General features: G+C 38.9%; 1 protein-coding gene across 3 annotated transcripts in view; it reads left to right on the top strand.

Moving 5' to 3' along the window:
• The window catches only part of LOC141772592 (acid-sensing ion channel 1-like), a 63,433-nt gene that overhangs the window by 224 nt on the left and 41,554 nt on the right, over window positions 1-21,655 (top strand). Inside the window, exons 2-4 of one of the 3 annotated variants that reach the window (XM_074643734.1) lie at window positions 497-629; window positions 3,795-5,020; window positions 11,542-11,737. In XM_074643734.1, coding sequence (XP_074499835.1) covers window positions 4,659-5,020; window positions 11,542-11,737 — 558 coding nt within the window. In that variant the 5' untranslated portion in view covers window positions 497-629; window positions 3,795-4,658. Of the gene's footprint in view, window positions 1-496; window positions 630-3,779; window positions 5,021-11,541; window positions 11,738-21,655 lie in introns of those variants that run through there. The other 2 variants (XM_074643736.1, XM_074643735.1) reach the window with 2 other exon arrangements.

Here is a 21,655-nt window from a genome sequence, read left to right on the forward strand (position 1 = left end):
GGTAACACAGTTTATAGTCTAAGTATATAGTATATAAGTCTAATGCAGGGAGGGCCAAAGTGTAAAATGTACTACAGAGTATTAGGACCACATTGAGGGGAAAAAAATCTAAGATTTCCAGAATAAAGTCATGATATTACGAGAAAAAATAAAATAACATGGAAAATTACTACTACTAATATTATGACTTTATTCTCATACTAGTACGACTTTTTTTCTCGTTAACTTCTGGCTTTATTCTCATAATATTACGAATTTTTTCCTGTAAACTTCTGACTTTATTCTCATAATATTGCAACTTTTTTTCTCGTTAACTTCTGACTTTATTCTCGTAATATTATGACTTTATTCTCGAAATCTCAGATTTGTTTTTTTCCCTCAATGTGGCCCTAATACTCCGTCGTATCGTTGTATATTAGACCTACGGCAATGATGAATAAAAATTAAAATGTAAAGAAAAAAACGATTATTCATTTCCATTTTTATAAATCCACAGTGAGCCACTGGAGAGGAGCTAAAGAGCCGCATGCGGCTCCGGAGCCGCAGGTTGCTGACCCCTGAGTTAAGACACATCAGCACCAAGGACAGCATGAAGACAGTCTCAACATCTGCAACCGTTTCACTTTTCAGTAAGTATAAACCCCAACTGATCCACACAACTTTATTTAAAATTATAGTGGAGATGGAAATTCGGGGGAAAATGTGTATAAAATGATCCACAAGACATCTAGAATTCAATAGAACGGTACAGCCTTAAAGGGACTGGTTTGTAAGAATCAGAAATGCTTGATAACAGCGACACCTGTGGCCGTTAAGTCAACGAAAGTCAGCGTCAGGCTCGAGCTTGTTCTCGCTAGAGCAAGAACAAGCTCGAGCCCGACGTGTTGAGCGATGCTTGTTCATGTCTATGTAGACATAGACATGAACGAGCATCGCTCAACACAGTGAGGCGACACACGTCAGCTAAAACCACAATATCCTCCGTGATTTAATTAAAAAACCCTCAAAACCCCATTCCGTGCGTTCCAATACCCATACTATTTATGATGCCAGAAAAATATTTAGTATGTTCCAATACATAGTATGTTAAATGTAGTATGCCAATAAATACCAGGATGAAGTACGCAAGCCAGCATCCTTTTCTGGCTATTCTGACCCACAATCCTCTGTGCAGCAGATATATGAGCAAGAGGGTCAAAGATCAAGGTGCAATGTTATGACGAATTAGTCAATTGTCCCAATTGTATGCATACTGCATGCAACAGTACGTACTTTGTAAGGGCAGCTGCAGTATCTAATAAAAGTAAAAAGAAAATGTGATTTGGAACGTAGCCATAGAGTTGATGATCAGCATTTGGCTGTAAACAAAAAGCAATGGGGATCCATATTAACTAAGTGCCAGCTTCAAATGAGGGGACTGTGGGTTAGGACAGCTGTTGAATACTTAAACTTCAAACTCGTATTTGGATTCGATAACAAAAAGTATCTTTTGGTCTCTGCTATATTATTACAACTGTTTGTTACTCTACAGCAGTGTTGGAGGACGTGTTCAGATCATTTACTTTATACAGAACTTGAGTAAATGGCTTGGTTACAGTCACATGTCAAAAACCTTTGGGAAAGTTTGCTTCAGCTTCATAAATATATTAAATGTAATACAGATTTCTGCATTAGTAATAGCTGTTTATGCTGGATTTGAGATAAGAATTGCTCCTGGGCACAGTGGCAAATGTAGTAGGACTTTTAATGTCAAAGATAAGAATATTTATTTCATGCTGATGCATTTAAGATGGGTGATGCATCTTTCATGACATGTAATAAATATTTTGTCATATTAACAAAGCTCGGTTCAGCTTTGTTGCACAGCCAGATCCATTTTTCACAGCAGTATCCAGCTGGGGAATAAATGTCATTGTTTATTCATGGTCCAATCTAAACATGGCACATATCATTATTTTCCTTTGTGGTGCCTGATGATGACTTTGTTTTAGAGAGTGGCTGTTTAGACTCCATCATCTCTTCACACTTCTGATAAACATGTAGGGTCCCGTTCAAATCTCTCTCTCAAATTCAAGACTGAATTCAATTAATTCAGATTGTTCACCTGCTCGGGGACTGGGGATGAAAATTAGCTTTTAGCTATATCTCTGTATAATGCATCAGATTTCAAGTATTGAAGTTTATGTTTATTTTACATGGTCCCTGTCAAATAAACTTGTAAATAAATAAATGAAACAAGCAAAAAAGACAAGTGATGACAAAAAAAAACATATAGCACTACACTATACTGTACAACATTACTATTCTACATGGTACACTATAAGGAAAGAAACAAATCAATGAATAAATTGTAATTGTTTTAGCAAAACCAAAAAACTGTCGGACTGTTGGTCACACAAAAACAAGCTTTTTAAATATGTTAACTTGGGCTCTCACTGTTTTAATTTTATAGACATTTCATGGATCACATATTATAGATTTTATTTAGACGTTCTATAGACCAAACAATTACTTGATGAATCGAGAATATAATCAGATTAACCGATAATGAAAATAGTTATCAGTGGCAATCATAATATATATTACAAGATGGGACATAGTTTAATAATGCAATGCTAATGATGCCCATAGAAGAAAACAGATAACATATAAATCAAATCGAGAAGGCAGGCTTTGAGGGAGCTCAGTACAGTTTTGTGTGTTGTTTTTCATGTTGGCTGTGACATGCGCCAATAGAAATATATTTTCCCCCCAAAGTAAATACTGAATTATGTTTTGGTCTTTTGTATTCTTGGTATTTGAGTTTTATTATCTTTACAGGCTGCAGGGAGTGTTGCTCTGTCCCCATCTCTTATTGTTGGCATTATGTTGACACAGTCTGTTTACTCTGAGTTGCCAGATCTGTCTGGGTCCACCAGTCTCAGAGGCCAGGTATTGGTCACTCAGTCTGTTTTTGGTTAAAGGGACACTCCACCATTATTATTATTTTTACCCAGAAAGACAGATGTAAGATATGCTGAATGAGAGACTGTATTGAGTTATAGACACTATGGAACAGAGGCATGACGCAAGACATTTTTAAGCGACCAAAATGTTACAATTAACTTTCATGAACTGAAAACACACTGTGAAAGGGTTAATGTTGTAAGAAGAAAACACTAACAACACCCAGACCAGACAACACCGTGGTAGTGACCTGCCAATCACAAGGTAGCCACACCCTAAACCATACCCTGCTTTATCTGTCTATTTGACTCTAAATGGGACCATAATTTATCAAAATGAACATCATGCTGTATTGAAGAAGACTTGAAACTAGCGATTGAGACCATAAACTCTGGTTTACAATGTTTATTGAGGTAATAAATAGGCTCATTTTCTCATAGACTTCTATACAATCAGACTTCTTTTTGCAACCAGAGGAGTCGCCCCCTGCTGGCTATTAGAAACAATGCAAGTTTAAGGCACTTCCTCATTGGCTTCACTTTTCAGACCCAGAGGTTGCCCACTGGTTGAAAGACCTTATCAAATTGCATTATGGGAAATGTAGTAAAACAATTGTTTTTGTAGCTTATCTAATATAGTCAGGATATATCTGCCTCTGTTGCTTTGATTTTGACCTTTCTTTCTTTTAATCCATCGCTCATGAGACCAATAACTTTATGGAATCACAATACTACATTGTTGTTGTATTTTTTTTTGTATGTACCTATTGCACAATTTTCTTCCTCTGGGTGTCCCTCTCACTCTCTCTCTCTCTCTCTCTCTCTGTTTTGACTCTGGCTGCGGTTAAGATGTGAAACTACAGTAACTCAGGAGGTGAAGAGCAGCGCGTCAGTCCACCCTCCTCTTCTCTTCTCTCTCTCTCTCTCCTCTTCCTCTCCTCTGCCGTCCGCTGCTGCTGCCAGGCAGACACACAAACACGAGCGAAAGGAAAAAAGCTCACGACTCACCACCAACCAGACCAGAATAACAAACCATCTGACTTCCCAAACACGTTTATCTGATTCCTGAGTAAGAGAAGGATCTCCATGACTTGACCTGGAAATCTGCGGATTTAAACGGACGCGCGTAAAAGCGCAGCCACAGAGGAACTCTTAATAAATGAGCTATAAAGTGTCAAAAGGGATTTTTCTTCTTCTCCTCCTCCGGGTCTCCTCGGTTTCCTCTTGTTGGCGTGCAAGAATGATCCGTGCTTCACTGGACTCGAGCAGCGGATTCACAGGCTGATGAAACACTTTGTCAATCCCTTCTCTCTCTCTCTCTCTCTCTCTCTCTCTCTCTGCTGTACTGCAACCCAGTGAGAAACCTGCACAACATCACAGTATTGTGCAGTGGTGATGGACCATCTTGGTTATGCATGCTTTTCAATCAATCACACTGCTTTTGCATGAGTGCTTTTGTGAAATGCATCACTTGTGCTCGTAAATTGCTGCTCGTCTGACTTCTTTTTTAAGAGGATGCTCAAAATGTTCCTCCATCTGTCTGCATGAGGAGGGATGGCGACCAGACCAAGTCCCAGAGAGGTTTATCTCTGCACACCTGTTCAGATGGATAATGACAGTGGATGCTACAGGTGAATGAATATCAACTCAGTTTGAGTGTTTTTGAAGCTGTTTTTCTGACTCTCGCAATCGAGCTTGTTGCACACAGCGACGATGGATCTCAAAGTAGAAACCGAAGAGATGGACTCCAGTCAACCTCCGCCCATAGAAGTTTTTGCGCACACCTCGACTCTGCACGGGATCTCTCACATTTTCACATACGAGCGCTTCTGCATCAAACGCTGCCTGTGGGTGGTGTTTTTCTTGGGCTCTCTGACTATCCTGCTGTTCGTGTGCGTGGACCGGATCCACTTCTACCTGGAGTACCCGCACGTCACCAAACTGGATGAGGTCACGACCCCGATCATGACGTTTCCCGCGGTCACGTTCTGCAACCTGAACGCGTTCCGCTTCAGCCGCGTGACGCGCAACGACCTGTACCACGCTGGAGAGCTGCTGGCCCTGCTCAACCAGAGGTAACCACTATAGGCTATTTAAAACAGGTTTTTAAAAAAGTGCAAAATTTAGCTCATAATTCCTGTTTAAAGCTGTTTTCTACTGCATTCTACTGCTTATTCTTTATTATCTGTATTTTCATTCCCTTAAAGGGTAACTTCGGTATTTTTCAACCTGGATTTTCCAATGTTTTTGTGTCTTAAGTGACTAATGGGGACAACATTTTTTTTAATTTGTCCAGTATTGAGGGATAACGCTGTAACCGGCAGCCGCGAAACAAGCTGCGAGAGCAAATGAGCAACGTCAGTGTAACGTTACGTCCACTAAAAGTGCTTGATTTTGCCACTGACAGGCTCAGATTGTTATTATAAGTGTATGACAACATTATGGAAAAGGACCCTACAGAGAAATAAAATGGTTTTCTTTACCTTTCGCTTTATCCGTGGTCCAAAGTACTTAAATACTTCTGTACTTTAAGGATGACTTTGGTATTTTTCAACCTGGACCCTATTTTGCTACATTTTTGTGTCTAAGTGACTAATGGGGCAACCCTTTTTGAAATTGGTCCAGAATTGAGAGAAAACGCTGCAGCATGCCAGCCGCTAAACAAGCTGCAATGTAATCATATGGGGCAACTTGGCACCTTCATTTTCTACCACTGACACGTTCAGATTGTTATTATTATGGAAAGGACCCTACAGAGAAATAAATTGATTTTCTTACCTTTCGCTTGATCTGGTCTGTTTGTTATTATGTCCAAGTCCCGCTCAAGGAGGAGTCTCGTTGTGAAATCTGAATATCCGTATACTCTGACTCAAATAAATACGTGTGGCCATCAATTTCAAAGACCTCATCCACATTGTTGAAATCATCTAAATATTCAGCCATGACTACGCTTTCTGTACTCCAACACAACAAACTCTGTCCGGCCGGCACTCCAGACACTTATAATAACAACCAGAGCCTGTCATGACAAAAACAAGCACTTTTAGGATGTAAATGACAGTGCCAACTTGCCCCAATAGCACCATATTGCAGCCCCTGAGCAGCTGCCGTCTACAGCACTCTCCCTCAATACCAGTCTTAGAAATTGTTGTCCCTATTAGTCAGTTAGACACAAAAATATGGGAAAATAGGGTTGAAAAATAACAAAGTTACCCTTTAAGTTCAAATAATTTCCTCATAGAAAACCTCTACCCTCTCGTAAATATACAATATATAGGCTATATACAGTATAATAAAAAGTTTCATATTGCAAATATCAGTGGTGTAATGTAACTAAATACATTTACCCAAGTACTGTACAAACAGGTACCTGTGCTTGAGTATTTCCATTTTGTACCACTTTATACTTCCACTCCACTACAGATCAGAGGGAAATATTGTACTTTTTACTCCACTATCAGATTTATTTGACAGCTATAGTTACTAGATACTTTGCAGGTTAAGATGTAGACAGATCTTGGAATGCTCTTGTAAAATACTGTTACACATTGAGCTCAATAATCTAAAATGTAAAAAAATTGGCTCCACATCAACAAGCTACAACCGTGAAATGCTGCTTACTGCATCAGTAATATAATACTCTAACACTCACAGGGGCCAGCTTTCTGCATTTTGATAATTTAAATAAATTTGGCCAATAAGGAAAGGTACTTGTAATGGAGTATTTTGACAGTATTGTATTTGTACTTTTACTTTATTTTAGTAAATGATCTGAATACTTCATCCACTGGCAATTGTGTCTCACTCATGCAGCAAGCTCTAATAGTTTCTACCTTGTTGAGTCTTTCAGTGCTTGGAGAGCAGGCTTGTCAGGCTTGAATTAACTGAGGCATTATAATCAGAGAACGGCAGCCGCCTTGTCGGTGCAGATGAGGACTCTGGATGCGGGAGCTGGCAACCGCATGCACTGTGTATGCACAGGAGGAAAAGATGCAGGGAGTCTGCTTACTTTGATTACACGTGAAATGGCAGATGCTCAGGGTATCTTTGTCAGTTCATGTTTCTGTAAGTTCAGTGGAGCTGCAGAAAACACAACTCCTGCACATTAAATCCAAAGATTTTACTACTCTGGATAGTTTGAGTTGATTTAAGATCATGCACATGGCTGTCAAATGAGCAGAGGAGAAATATCTCACAGAGAGAGTGGCTTTGAAATATGTTTGATAATGTTGCTCTCCCTGTGGTGTTTTAATAGTCTTCAGGTCAACAGAGGCAGTGATAAAGAGACAAATCAGTAAGATGGTGTCATTTGCCACATTTTGTGACCAGTATCTGTCATCTGAGTGATCAAGAACTTAAAAAAGAAGAGTAAAAGCTCAGATGATTTGAACCTCTGACAGGCTGTCAGTTAAAGAGATCAAAGACAGGGCTCGCAGCACGCAGCGCTGTAGACCTCTGGTGACTTTGCTTTTATGAGGGTATCCAAAAAACTTCTATCCTAAATCTTTAATGAAGATCCCAGACTGAATACTAAAATTAGCAATTTTTTTCAGCGACGCTGGTGTGACTGATGATCAACACTTGCCATCTGGATTTTTTTTTAATAATGAATACATTTTCTAATCTCACATTTCCAGGCAGCGGTTCACAAGGATGCCTTTTCAAAGTTGGAGACCAAAGCATAAATGGGGCTGAGTTTCCTTCTCCATGTACTCATATCAACTCTTACGCTCTGAAGTAGGTTTAGTGCTCATTATCCTGCCTCCCTTGGCAAGGCATAGAGGTGATGCAACGGCACACTTAGCTGTTATACCGCCGGCCAGAAATGAAAGTGCCTGTGGCATGAAATCCATTTAAGACTGTTCTCCACCCACTTCCCATGTTTGGAGTCACTGGTCTGGGAAATGTCTTGTGGCATGATATTTAAGCTGCACACATCCTGAAGTGTCAGCCTTCGCCGATCCCGTCGGCTCATTCTTAAGGGATTCTATCTCATAAGTGCCTTCTTGGCAGGTTCGTCCACTACACAAACAGTGGGGAGAGAGTGCCTCTCCTCAATTAAGTTCTCTTTCAATCAAACAAAAACACTCCCCGCCTCTTCCATAATGAGGCTTAGCTTAATCTTAATGTAACAAATATAATCCATGAACTAGTTTCCAAACCTGAATGAGGCTATTGATTTGATGCTTGGAAGATTTCACTTAGACGATAAATGTCCCTTTGCCCTCATGAAAATTAAAAACAAAAGGATTGCTGCACCTACTTCTAATTTTTATAAGAAATTTAATAGTGGCGGTGTAATTATACATAATACATTACCAGCTCTTGTTTAAATAAGAATGTACCTCTTTCTTATTCACATAATACATAAACACACATGGGGTGCAGTAATAGTATGTCACAAAAATGATCAGTAGAAGGCCATATTCATACAAGAGTGGGTACATTCATATGAGAAAATTTCATTTGAGGCTGAAAAAAAGAACTCAACGCAATCTGCTCTTTGGTGAGTCCATTAAAATGGTGACATTTTTAATAATAGCGCAGTGGGAGATCACAGCGAGGGTAGGGGCTGGGTGCATTTACAGCTATTCTGCTCTCTTTTGATACGAGGCAGCTTGGTCAGATTTCTGTGAGCTCCATTAAATGAAAGGAAATTTCCCAGTGCCACCGATAATGCGGGGTGTGATGTGGGTTGTCTGGCTCCCCACTCAGCTACTCGCAGGCCTTTTATTCTTAATGTAGTGAGAGAGAAAAAAGACTACGGCTGATGATACAGACAAAATCAAATATCACAGTGTAACTGAAAACCAAGCTATCAATAATGTGGTGATATTTGGGGCTCAGCTGTTACCATGCAAGAAAACCATTGAGAACCAGTGGGCTACCATCGGGTCTGAGAAGTGAAGCCAATGTGGAAGTGCTTTAAACTTGCATTCTATTTAAAAGCAGGGGGCGACTCCTCTTGTTATAAAAAAAAAAGTCTGATTGTATAGAAGTCTACGAGCAAATGACCCTACTTCTCACTTGATTTATTACCTCAGTAAACATTGTAAACATGAGTTTATGGTCTCAATCGCTAGTTTCAAGTCTTTTTCAATACAGCATGATGTTCATTTAGTAAATTATGGTCCCATTTAGAGTCAAATAGACCATAAAGCAGGGTATGCTTTAGGGCGTGGCTACCTTGTGTGTGCGTTCCTTTTTTTTGGTCCTTTTTGGTCGCCTAAAAATGTCTTATTTAGCGTTCAGTTGTACTTAGTTCCACCCTCTCGTGTCACTGCTGGTTGCAAAAAAACAAGATGACAATGGCCAAAATGACGAATTTTAGGCTTCAAAATGGCAGTCCCCAAATCAATGGGTGACGGTAACTATGTCCACTTCTTATGTACAGTCTATATTTAGAACTTATCATTAGAGATAAATATATGATGAAACATTAGGAAAACATTCATTGTTCATTTCGTTAAACAATCTAATAATTAAGAACATTGTATCACTATTACTGTAAATACAACCTTAACATCTCAATATTATGATATCCTATATATACATGTATTTTAAATATGGATAACAAATATCCAAAACAAACCTTACAGTTCATTGTGAAGAATCTCTGACACACAAACATGAGTAACAGTCTACAGCCATGCTAGTTATGTTAACGTGTGACAATGCTAACAAGCTGATGTTCAGCAGGTGTAATGTTTACCATCTTAGTTTAGCGTGTTAGCATGCCAACATTTGGTATCTAGCTTAAAACGGCTTTATTTTATATTTTTTATTATAAATATGTATCAGATGACAACTTTAAAATAATGTGATAATGTGAAAGGCGTCACTTAGTGATAAACCTACAAAGAGTTATGACATCGGTTTTATGGAGCTTTATAGTGAGTTTCAACTCATTGTTTAGCTGTACGGCCCACAACTTTTCTGTTTTGGTTAACTCTCTCTACTCTCATAGCATCGTTTTCAGCAAAAAAGCTCTAAAACGGCACAGACACAGTTAGCAACTAGCTGGTGAACATAGTGGAGCTTTTAGCAGCTGAAGATCCATACATTTCCCTCAGGAGTTGGTGGAGACCAAAAACAGATCTAAAAAGAGAGTGAATATTGCGAAGCAGCCAGAAACATGACTCCATATGAATGATAATGTCGTTCTGTAAGTAATATATCAATGTTGTGTTCACAGCTTGTTTCCGCTGCTCCCAAGTGGCCAATAAAATATCAGTTATTGCAGGTTTAAACACAAAGTACAGCTGAGGCTGATGGGAATGTTATTAGTTTAGCAGGTATTTGGTCATAAATCAAAGTATTGGACAAAGAAATTATGGCCTGATTATTAAATTGGGGAAAAGCAAAGTGATTATAATTCATCCTGAGGGGGACACAAATGTCTGTACCAAAATTCAAGACAAACGATCCAACAATGGTGGCGCTAGATGTAAAATTCAAAGAATCATGAAAGTAATTAGAAAACATCATCTGGGAAACATAAATGTCTATGTCATAGATTTTGTGGTAATCCATCATGTAGAGGTTGAGATATTTGTCAGGATAAGTGAAAACTTTGACCTGCTGGTGTCAATAGAGGAAAAGCCAGAAGATCACCAAAGTCGCTAGGATTCATTGTCTGGGTACCATAAATGTCTTTACCAAATTTCATGTCAATCCGTTATGTTGTTGATGAGATATTTGTGTCTGGACCAAAGTAGTAGACCTTCATTGCCATACTTGGACCCACGCTAAAACAAACAGCATGAAAAACGTCTAATGCTACATGTTATTGTTTACTCTTTTATGTCGGATTTTGATCAAAGTAAAGCATGGCTTCATTTATGGAAATATATCTTTCTTGTATTGAAAGAAGTGACAGAAATGGTGAGCAGAGATACTTGTAATGATTGAATTCAGTCAGAGTCAAAAGTAACAGGATTCCCCTAAAAAAGACTCTTGAAAATTCCCTTTCTTCTTGCCCTACCTTTTAATATTTTAGTCAGACTTGCTTTTATGTTTCAGATTTCATATGAAAGTTTAACTAAATGTTGTCATGGCCAAAATAATCCAATCAACATAAACACAAACACATTTTTCTCCAAGTCTGAATCCAGTTAAGTGAGAGTTGAAGTGTAGCCTGCAGCTGCTACATCGACAGTGAATGGACGACTGTCTTTATGGGCCCGTACAGTTCTTGTCTGAACTTTATTATGTACTGTACAATAAAGCGTTACACTCTGGTTGTGCCATCAGTTCAAAGCCAGAAAATGTCACAGAAAACCATCTATATATTTTTACAGTCGGTTTCCTGTCTTTTGTGATTCATTCTGGACTGTATTAGTTTTAGCTTTGGTTGAGAGGAGCAAGAGTTCAGATAAAGACTCATAAACCTTCCTGAAGTGTGCAAAAAAATGTTTCAAGGCTGAAATTCACTTTATGTGAAGTCTACTTTATCATCAGGCGGTGATTATTCACTGTGAAGACGGCCTGCTCAAGGAAATTCATCCATCCATACCAACCTACGAGGCATAAAATTTGCACTAGAAATGTATTGAATACTTCTTTGACCTCTCTTTCTCTCTGTCTGTTCGGCCAGGTATGAGATCAGGGACATACATCTTGTGGAGGAGAGCGTCCTGGAGAGCCTCAAGGTCAAAGCCGATTTTCATAATTTCAAGCCGCGACCCTTCAACATGCTTGAATTCTACGACCGCACAGGCCACGACATCAACGAAATGCTGCTCGCCTGCCACTTTCACGGCACCGAGTGCAGAGCGGAGGACTTCAAAGTGGTGAGTTGTCTCCCGAGAACATTTGATCTAATCGTGATTAAAGGATAAGTCTGGTGATTGTCAAAAAAATCCCATTAAAGACCAAAACCAACAATGACAATTCATCCTGCTAACAAGTATTGTGTGTGTAGCCAAAGCCTGATAGAGCTTGTTCGTCTTTTGAAACATTTGAATTCTTCAAGCTTTTTGTGAAAGGAAATATAAACTACAATGACACTGCAGCCATTGTGCACATTTTTTTCCATTATCCAAAAAAGGATAAATCCTCTTTTTGGACATATTTGTGGAAACAGCGTCCAAGCTTCTGGCCTCTGGGTGGCATTTCTATAGCAACAGTTGACTGATATTTGAGAGCTGTCGTTGCTAGGATGTGGAGGAGCACATCATAGCCCTGTAAAGGTTACAAATGCTGATACAATACATTTCTTTTCCCTCTTTTTCTACAAGCCCAGGTAGCGAACTGAGGGGTAGGTAGTTTAGCGTAGCACTCCACACAAATAAAGACCGTTTCAACAGAATTGCATTAGTAGGCAACAACTTGGGTCCATGTTTACTTCCTGTCAGCTGATGTCATTCAAATACACTGCAACAGGAAATATGGTGCCTTCAAATGGGGTCGTGTTTACTGTGTTCATGAGAAGAGTCCATATGAAAGCCCCCCTCTTGTGGTATTCATGACCTCGTAAGTGGAAAGTTTCTGAAAGATCCGAGTTCACGAGTTCACCTTACTTCAGCGGCCCGGGTTCGAATCCAACCCAAAGCCCTTTGCTGCATGTCGTCCCCTTTCCTCTCTATAAATCTGTCCTATCCAGTGAAGGCAAAAAAAGCCAAAAATATAATCTAAAAGAAAAAAAAAGAAAGAAATGGCGGAGGCCATGGAAGTTAATATATTGCAATTTTTATATATATATTGTTTTTCTTCGTAATTTTATATCTCTGAGGAAAACGTTGATACTGTATTACTAATTTCACCCCTTAGCGATTTAAGAAGTCCGTCCCTTTACAACATTCAACATTCGGGAGGATGCGCCCTGCTGTTATGTTTGTATTCAACTATGAAAGATGAAGCAAGTGAGATGTTGTCAGTTGGAACCAAAATTTAATTATTTATAATGAATCAATTATTATTATGTAATTACAATTTTGACCAAATAAGCACTCAAGTCAAAACAAACACCAAGGATATTATGCGGATTTCTCACATCAATGAACCACAATGAACGTGTGGGCACTGTCGTTTATTTTGAGTTTATCCCATATACATGCATGCACCAAATCCGGCGCTGAAAATAGTCCGCAACAAAAGCACCGTTTAATCCTGTTTGAGTAACGTTTGCTCAAATTTACAGTGCCCTTTTCTAAAAAAAAAAAAAAATTCTGACCTGTTTTTAAAGATTTACGTCTTCGGTTGGAACAAATGAGTTTGGGATTTAGTGCCACAGACAGACAGATGTGGGGATGTACTGTGAGGCGGATTAACACATTGTTGACACATTGTTAGTTTTGGTCTTTTCACAGATTATTTTTTTAAATAAGAAAAATATAGAATATCACACCAGCCTTCTCCTTTATAATTAAGGTCATTTTTAAAACATACTGTGCATTTTATTCTGTGTTTGAATAGTAGAGTGCAGACAACACACACTGTATAAATCATAGGATTATCTATTTATAGTGAGTTAAAGAATGATGAACACAGCAAAGAGAGAGCAAACCGCTGAGCGAACTGAAGCAAAAGACATTTTTCTAGGTTAGTTTGATAACCTGGGGATACCTGCTGTGTTTTTGTCTGTGGATGCTGCTGGTTTCAATCGAAACCGTCTCTGGTGTAAATATGTCACCGCACATGTTGTTGTGTGAATGCGTATGTCTTTTATTCCCAGAACATTTATAATACAAAATCAGAAATGCACTTCTATGATTGATTCTGAACGTCAGGGTGTGTTTATCAGTCTGCGTATGAAATATGTTTTTCATCTGTGCCAACAAGTGCTTATTCAAATTTATGATCAAACATTCTTTTAAGCTTTTTATTTATTTAATTGAATCCCCACAGCTCCGAGTAAATGTTTACATCTACCTTTTCATCTTTTTTATTATCATTTTCTACTTGCAAAACAAGGGTGGGGCTGGCATTGTAAAGCAATTTCTTTTGAAATTAAACCCTTGTGGAGAAAAGATGTGGAATTATGCAGTGGAGCTGGTCAAAGAAATGTGTTTAATAAGCTGTGGGGGAAAAATCGATACAGCATAGTAGTGCGATATTTTCCGTGGCAATTTTGTATCGATACATGGACGTCATGTATCAATCTTTGATTATTCAAACTATTAACCTCTTACTAATCCGGTCGCTATTCTGTCTTTCAGAGGTTGTAGCGGGTTCAGTCTTAAAGTTAGAGTAAAGATACTGGTAAGATATGAAACTAGTAAACCTAAGGAATCGATTAATAATCATGTCATGTTAGCTTGTTGGGAAGAACGCTAAATAACGCTCCAAAGTTACATTTTGGAGAGAAAAAACTTCCATGGCCATTTTCACAGTGGTTCCCTGACCTCTGACCTCAAGATATGTGAATGAAAACTGTGAGATGAACAGAGTGAAAACTGTATCTTATTAGATAAAACAGATGTTGACAAACTGGATAATTTACAGTTGAAAAAAGGTAATATATCGTAATATACCGTATCGCAATACTCAGTATATCTCAAAATGTTTAAAATCGCAATAAGATTGAATTGTGAACTAAGCATCGTGATGATATCGTATGGTGGGGCCTCTGGTGATTTACACCACTAGTGTTTAAACAGTCCACTACATATGCTTGAGTGACTGATATTGACTGATAGTGACTGATACTGACTGACATGTAAGTCTTCCCTGCAGCAAAAAGCAGTGTCTGTAATGTCTCCATGCCATAAAAGCCGGCTGTTGCTGCTGGCACACCCAGACACTGTTGCCAACGGTCACTGGCATCAGACGTGGTTTTTAATTTGCAGCTGAACATTGATCATTCCACACAGCAGCCTCACTGAATAGATTGGATTAAGTTTAATGGTAGTTTATCCTTGCCCATGAAGATTCCTGTTTATCTTCAGTGGTTGTAGATCCTCCTATATATATTTATATATATATATTAAAGCATCAAATGGTTCTTACCTTGATTTAAGCAGCCGAGCTGGCTCAGAGCAGGCTGGCCTAAGAGATTTATTTTTGGTGGTGGGGAACATTAATACACACATTCATACACAATGACACCAAAGAGGAGCTCTACACGTGGCCACTTGCTGTAGCAGCTGCACTGAAGTAGCTTTGAAGTGATATTTCTGCTCAGGGGCAATTTTACTATTTTTCTCACTAACCCAGTGAAAGCAAAACTACTGGAAGCCTTTTTTATGTCTCTGTATGCAGTTTGAAGTAGTGATATTAGTCTGGATCAACTCAATTATTAGATGTCTCTGGTAGCAGCGACTCTGACTCTGTGTTTTGATTTCTTTGCAGCGGCTCCTCTATAAATTTAGAATTCAATTCGGGACTCTTGTGGTCTTTTTTTAGAGCTCTGCATGGTCAGAAACCTGCCTACATGTACACTAAAGGAAACAATGGCTTCGAGATTGTGGCTCCTGAACTGAACACTGCAAACACCTTTTTAAAATGCAGCTCAAGACTTATTGGTTTACTGCTTTTGTTTTGTAGTTTTGGTAACACTTCATTTTACAGGTCGGCAAATTTCATGGTAATCAGTTGATAATTAGCAAGTAACCTATTTGAAATTTCTTTGGAATTACTGCCAAATTACCCCAATATATTTACCTCAAAATGTATCGAAAATTAATTTATTATAAACATCATTTAATAATGATATGCTAAAATAGCATATAATGGTTAAAATAGGGCCCTGAGGCTTTAGAAGCGTCTGTGCGCTGCTCTTCATCGGAGGTGGAAAACCAAAACTAATAGAAGACACTTCTGATCTCACCATTGTGTGACTTATTGTCTACACAAATGTAACCTGGTAGCTAATGTCATGATTCAGGGAGTTTTTTAAGACATTTTCAAGAAGTTATTTGCTTATTATTATCTATTTATCAGCAGACATGGAAATAAAACATATCAATTAACTTTGTATTCTTTTCCTGGAAATGTATTAAATAAATAACCAGCTATTGGGAAATAGCGGAATATAATTATTAAATAATGTTTATAATAAAGTAATTTTTGATCAATTTTGAGGTAAATATATTGGGGTAATTTGGCAGTAATTCCAAAGAAATTTCAAATAGGTTACTTGCTAATTATCATCTAATTACCATGAAATTTGCGGAACTGTAAAATTAAGTGTTACCTTAGTTTTTTATCTACTTATTTTATTTTGTTTATTCACACTCATATTGTATCTGTAATATACGATCAGTACACTCTATCCTTACACCCACAGTTGATTGTCTTTTTTTAAGATTGTTTTTGGGGCATTTTTGTCTTTATTTGACATTGTAGAGACAGAGACTATAATGAGGGGTATGACATGCAACAAAGGTCCCAAGGTTGGAATCGAACCCGGGTCGTTGCAGTAATTTGGCATGCGCCGTAACCACTCAGCTACAAAGACGCTCTGATTCAATGTCTTTTGCTTTTGTGTTTTATTTTGAAGAAAAATTGCTATAGAAATAAACTTTAATTTCTTAATTATGTGATTGAAGGCATAGAAATACACCTCCTATAGTGCTGGGGGTCTAACTTTTTATACTCATATGTAGGTACACTTACAGCCTCATGCAAACTTATGTGATGATGATTCCAATTTCCGTATGACTCTCAGTGAGTCACAATTCTACCTCAATAAGCCCTGCAGAGTTGAGGTGTTCAGTACATGTACGGATATGGTACGAGCAAATCTTCAAAGTGAAGTGACTGAATCACTGTTGTTACTGAAAGAATCAGTAGCTTTTAGCAGTGGAGCTCCGCTCACGGGTAACTGACAGCACCGTTGTCAGCTCATTTACAGCTTATTAAAAGACTGTGATAGTTATTACTTGTTCTCAGTGGTTTTTATGGACGTATTTCAGATTTTTTATGGAATTATGGTTGACCGCTGTCAACCCCCTTCAGTCTTCCCCATAGTTCAACACAGTGGCAGGAAATTGCTTATCTGGACATCTATAACACTACATATTTGATTGAATCACCAGAGGTCTGTACTATGAAGCAGGATTTGGGGTTAGCGAGGTAACTTCAGGGTTAACCCTTGGTTTTCAGTCCTACGACGGTGGTTCACTTCTTACCGGGGCAGATCACCATTTTAACTTATGCTGAACACCTGGAGCAGGTTATGTTCGAGATAAGAGATCAACTCGTATAAAAGCACCACCTACAATCAGAGCTCGGTGATCGGATCGTCGGATTGGATAAGTCTGTTAATTTACACATTCACACATCGGCAATTTTTTCTTTTGCCAGCTGTCCTTCCTGCATTTGGCAGCTTCAACTGTGTTCATTTTAGCCTGGATTATGTGTTTAACTTCTTTGTATTTGTCTAATATTCTACTTTGCTCTTTGTTTGTAAAATCTGCCACTCTGCATACAGTAGATTTGTCTATATTTGTGATTGGTCATATGCTGCAAACACCGCCCCTATCAAATGAATGCGCTCATAGCCAGATTGTGAAACCCTGGGTTGACTTACTGAGTTGATAACCACCGTCGTTGGACTGTTAGCGGGATCACGTTTGTTAGGTTTAGTTAAGCCAGATAATGAGAAGATACCCTGGGTATGTTGAATTCACTTCGTAGTACAGACCTCTGGTATTGTAAGGCGAAGTGTTGTCTGTAAATAATCAACCTGTTAACAGCCAACTATTTGATCTTGAGGCGGAGATTTAGTTGGAGACGACAGTCCGATGTTGCTGTACTGCAGCAACCTCCAACTCAAGCTATAGCTAAGCTAATTTATCCATCAGAAGTAACTGTCACAACATCATTTAGCGATTTACCACACTGACTGTGAATATTCACTTATCATCTTATGTGCGTCAAGTCTCAGTATGAAAGCCCCGGTTAACCTGCTACACAACAGCTTTTCTCCCGTTTCTCTCCATCCCTCTACCTGTTAACCTGTTAACCTGTAAACTGGAATCTGTGCCTGCTTATGTGCACCTTTTCCCTGCCTCTTTCTGGTTTGCCAGTGGATTCTCAGCCACTTGTGTTTGGACTTGCTACCCTCACCAGTAAGCCTCTGTACCGACACTTTTGCCATTAAATCATTCAGCTGTCCTTATCTGCCTCGACTGTCTGCGTTCCTTCCTCTCCTCACCCTCGTGACAGTTTCTTGTACAGCTGTAACATGTTAATTTCCCCTCTGGAAATAGCATTGCACATACTGTATATTTTCACCGCGGCAAAGAGAGCAATGGTGTCGGAATTGGTAGTCAGATCTACGCATAGTATTTGGGTAGCGCTTATTATTTGTTAGCAATGTTTTTATAGCAGATATGTCATAGCAATAATCTACGTAATTGTGTGGAACTGCTGATGATCTACTCTCTGAGACTTTGGGTAAGTCTAAACTTGAGATAAATTCTGATTAATTTGTTATTACTTGTGATATTAGGAACTTAATAAATACATACATTACAACCTGTAGTTTAGTTATAGCAGCAGTCCATCTATATGGAGAAGTTTAAATGTGTTTTTGGTACCTTTTGAGCACACTAAAATCCAGTGGTGGATGAAGTACCTGAAAGCCACATTTGAGTAAAAGTACAGTATTTATAGTACACAAGTAGATATAATAACAGTAATATTACTTTGTTATTAGGGCTGTCAATTGATTAAAATAGTTAATCGTGATTAATCTCAAATTTAACGCACATTTTTATCCGTTACAAATGTACCTTAAAGTATTTAATACTTTTATCAACATGGGAGTGGACAAATATGCTGCTTTATGCAAATGTATGTATATATTTATTATTAGAAATCAATTAACAACACAAAACAATGACAAATGTTGTCCAGAAACCCTCACAGGTACTGCATTTAGCATTAAAATATGCTCAAATCATAACATGGCAAACTCAAGCCCAACAACAGCTGTCAGCGTGTCAGTGTGCTGACTTGACTATGACTTGCTCCAAACTAAGTGTGATTATCATAAAGTGGGCATGTCTGTAAAGGGAGACTCGTGGGTACCCATAAAACACATTTTCATTCACATATCATGAGGTCAGAGGTCAAGGGACCCCTTTGAAAATGACCACAACAGTTTTTCCTAGCCAAAATTTAGTGTGGATTCCGATGGATTCCTTAGGTTTTCTAGTTCCATATGATACCAGTATCTTCCCTTTGACTTTAACTGAGCCCGCTACAAGCTCCGGAAGATCGATTGCGTTAATGCGTTAAAGAAATTAGTGGCGTTAAAACGAATTTACATGAATTAACATGTTAACTTTGACAGCCCTATTTGTTACATTACACCACTGCTGAAATCTAGTAATATAGTTTTTTCACAGCAGACATTTTGACATGACACAGAAGGAAAAGCAGCAGGTGTAAATGATAAGATGAATTATGGCTGAACTGAGCTCTACTTAGCTGCTTCACTTTCAAGGTCCTGGTACTGTGCATGCCTGCTCACTGTCTGGGAACGGAGCCATCGTTTATAAGTTGTTCCTACTACAACAAGTCAAAATGTCTGCTGTGAAAAGATCTATTAAGATAACGTGAGCCAAGACCACCTTTCAACCCACCCACTAGAAACATAACAAGGCCTGCCATGAGTGTGTTGTCCTCGGAATAAGAAGAGAAAAATATTAAATCCTCCAAACAGAACAGTCTCTTGCTCTGAGAGGTGACGATCGTGGCTCTGTGGCGCTTAAATGATGCAGTAGTTGTTGGCTGAGCCGAGGGCTCTTCTCTTTAACCCAAACATTACATCATGACTTTTCCCTGACAGCCTTCTGGTTCTGAGCACATGCTCCCAAACCTTTGGTTAATGCTGCTTCAATAATTCATTTCAGCAGTGGAATATGAAATGCACACATGTTAAGCATGTAAATAGTTGTTTTTAGTGTATGTGTGTGTGTGTGTGCAGTCCTAACACCCACTCAAGCATCTTCTTGACCTTTCCGTGTTTTTGTCTACTTTGAGGGGGATGGATAATTTATGTGGTCGTTAATTTATGTAGCTCACAAGTCCAGGACAGGTTCTTAAACTGTCCCCCATGTCCTCCTCCTCCTCTCAGCTCGCATCTGTGATGGAGCAATTTCTCTTCTCTTTGAAGAGCGGCGCGGCGTTCAGGAAATTGCATCTGGCCAGAACATAGTGGCAGCAGAAAGGTGTTCCCCCTGGAGAGGTTTAAGGCCTTTATTTCTCTCCTCTCAACTCCCCTTTGTTATCTACATCACCGAACAGCTCCAGAAAACTGGAAAACGCTCTTCCTTTGAAGACCGTCTTTGATGCATTGCATTGTTAATCTTTTCATTGTTTCATTGCAAAGTGCATGATGAATAAGGAAAGAGGTATATCCCAGCTGACTGTTCCTTGTGAAAAGATCAAAAGAAGAAAAAGAGAGGCTGATAAGAAACTATTTCAGGCTGTATGTGATAAGAATACAGATTCAGCACTCAACTGAATTGACGGGATCACATCTTTAAAAGTCACACCATATTATGTGGAAAACAATAGAGTGATCGCAAGATGCCTAGAGGGTAGTCTTTTGATGGCACGTAGAGACGTAGAGAAAGTTGACAATACGTTTGAATCTCCTGTCACAGAATTACAAATGTACCTGTTAATTTTTCTGCATCTTCACCACTAATATTTCCTGTGTTTTAATATAGCGGTTTTATGAACAGTGGCACCAAAAAGGGAATTCGAATATTTGTTTGAACAACCAATTTAAACCTCTACCGCGTGCCAAGCGTGTAGGATAACTACGGTGGCCCATGTGAAAACGCAAATGGCCCTCTCTATGTGTACGTGGGAAGTGAGTGGTGAAGCAAGAGAGAGAGAGTTGTGGCGAATGTGTGTGAGGGAAAAGTGAGGTAGTGGAGCAGAAAACAGAGTTAGCTTAGCTCTGAGAATATCAAGTGAATGTACCGTGGAAGAAGCGGTGTGTGCAGAAATAAATGCTGCAGCTTCTCAAGACCGACAGGTTTCCCATTTCTTGTTTCCTGGCGGCTGAGTGGAGTGACAGGGGTTATCTTCGGAGCGAAAAACGTTATCGACTCCGGCCCAAGCAGGAAAAGTTAACACAGTGGTTTGTCCGTTCTGAACTAGAAACATGACGGCCGGCTCCGTGAAGAGAACCCACTCCCTATGTAGATATGAAGGGCTCATTCTAAGCTAATGAAAACACAACAACTCTTATTTTCAAGTGATTGTTCACTAAAGAAAACATACTATTAATATATTATATTATTATATTGGTATAATAACAGTCCATTTCTGCCTATTGATCCCCATAATTGTTACACACTGTTCCCAGTTAAAAACAGGATTCACTTGACTTGATTCTTCTGAGATTTTAAACTTCAGTTTAATTCCTTCAAAAATAATTCTTATTCTTCCTACCAAAATGTTTAAACCACCATCTCAGGTGATTTGGGGACAGGCGCTTGCACACGCACATACACACACAACCACTCCAGACAATTGGAAAGCAGACAATTGCTATGCCACCATGGAGAGGCTCAACATGCAACTCCCATACTGCAAACCAGCCTGTGATCAGCACCACGGAGTGGCATGATGTTCTGAGCTGAACTTTTGTCAGACGCCCAGCTGTTTCTATTTATTCCGGTCACTCACCTTGAAATCGCCTCAATGGACGAGGAGCGGCTTATTGGTGAAGCTGAAATGAGGAGTTATCCATACCAAAACTCCTCATCTCACTACAAAAACTTAAATAAAGTGGCAGCAGG

This window comes from Sebastes fasciatus, chromosome 8 (assembly GCF_043250625.1).
Source record: "Sebastes fasciatus isolate fSebFas1 chromosome 8, fSebFas1.pri, whole genome shotgun sequence".
In the NCBI taxonomy this organism is placed as follows: Eukaryota; Metazoa; Chordata; class Actinopteri; order Perciformes; family Sebastidae; genus Sebastes; species Sebastes fasciatus.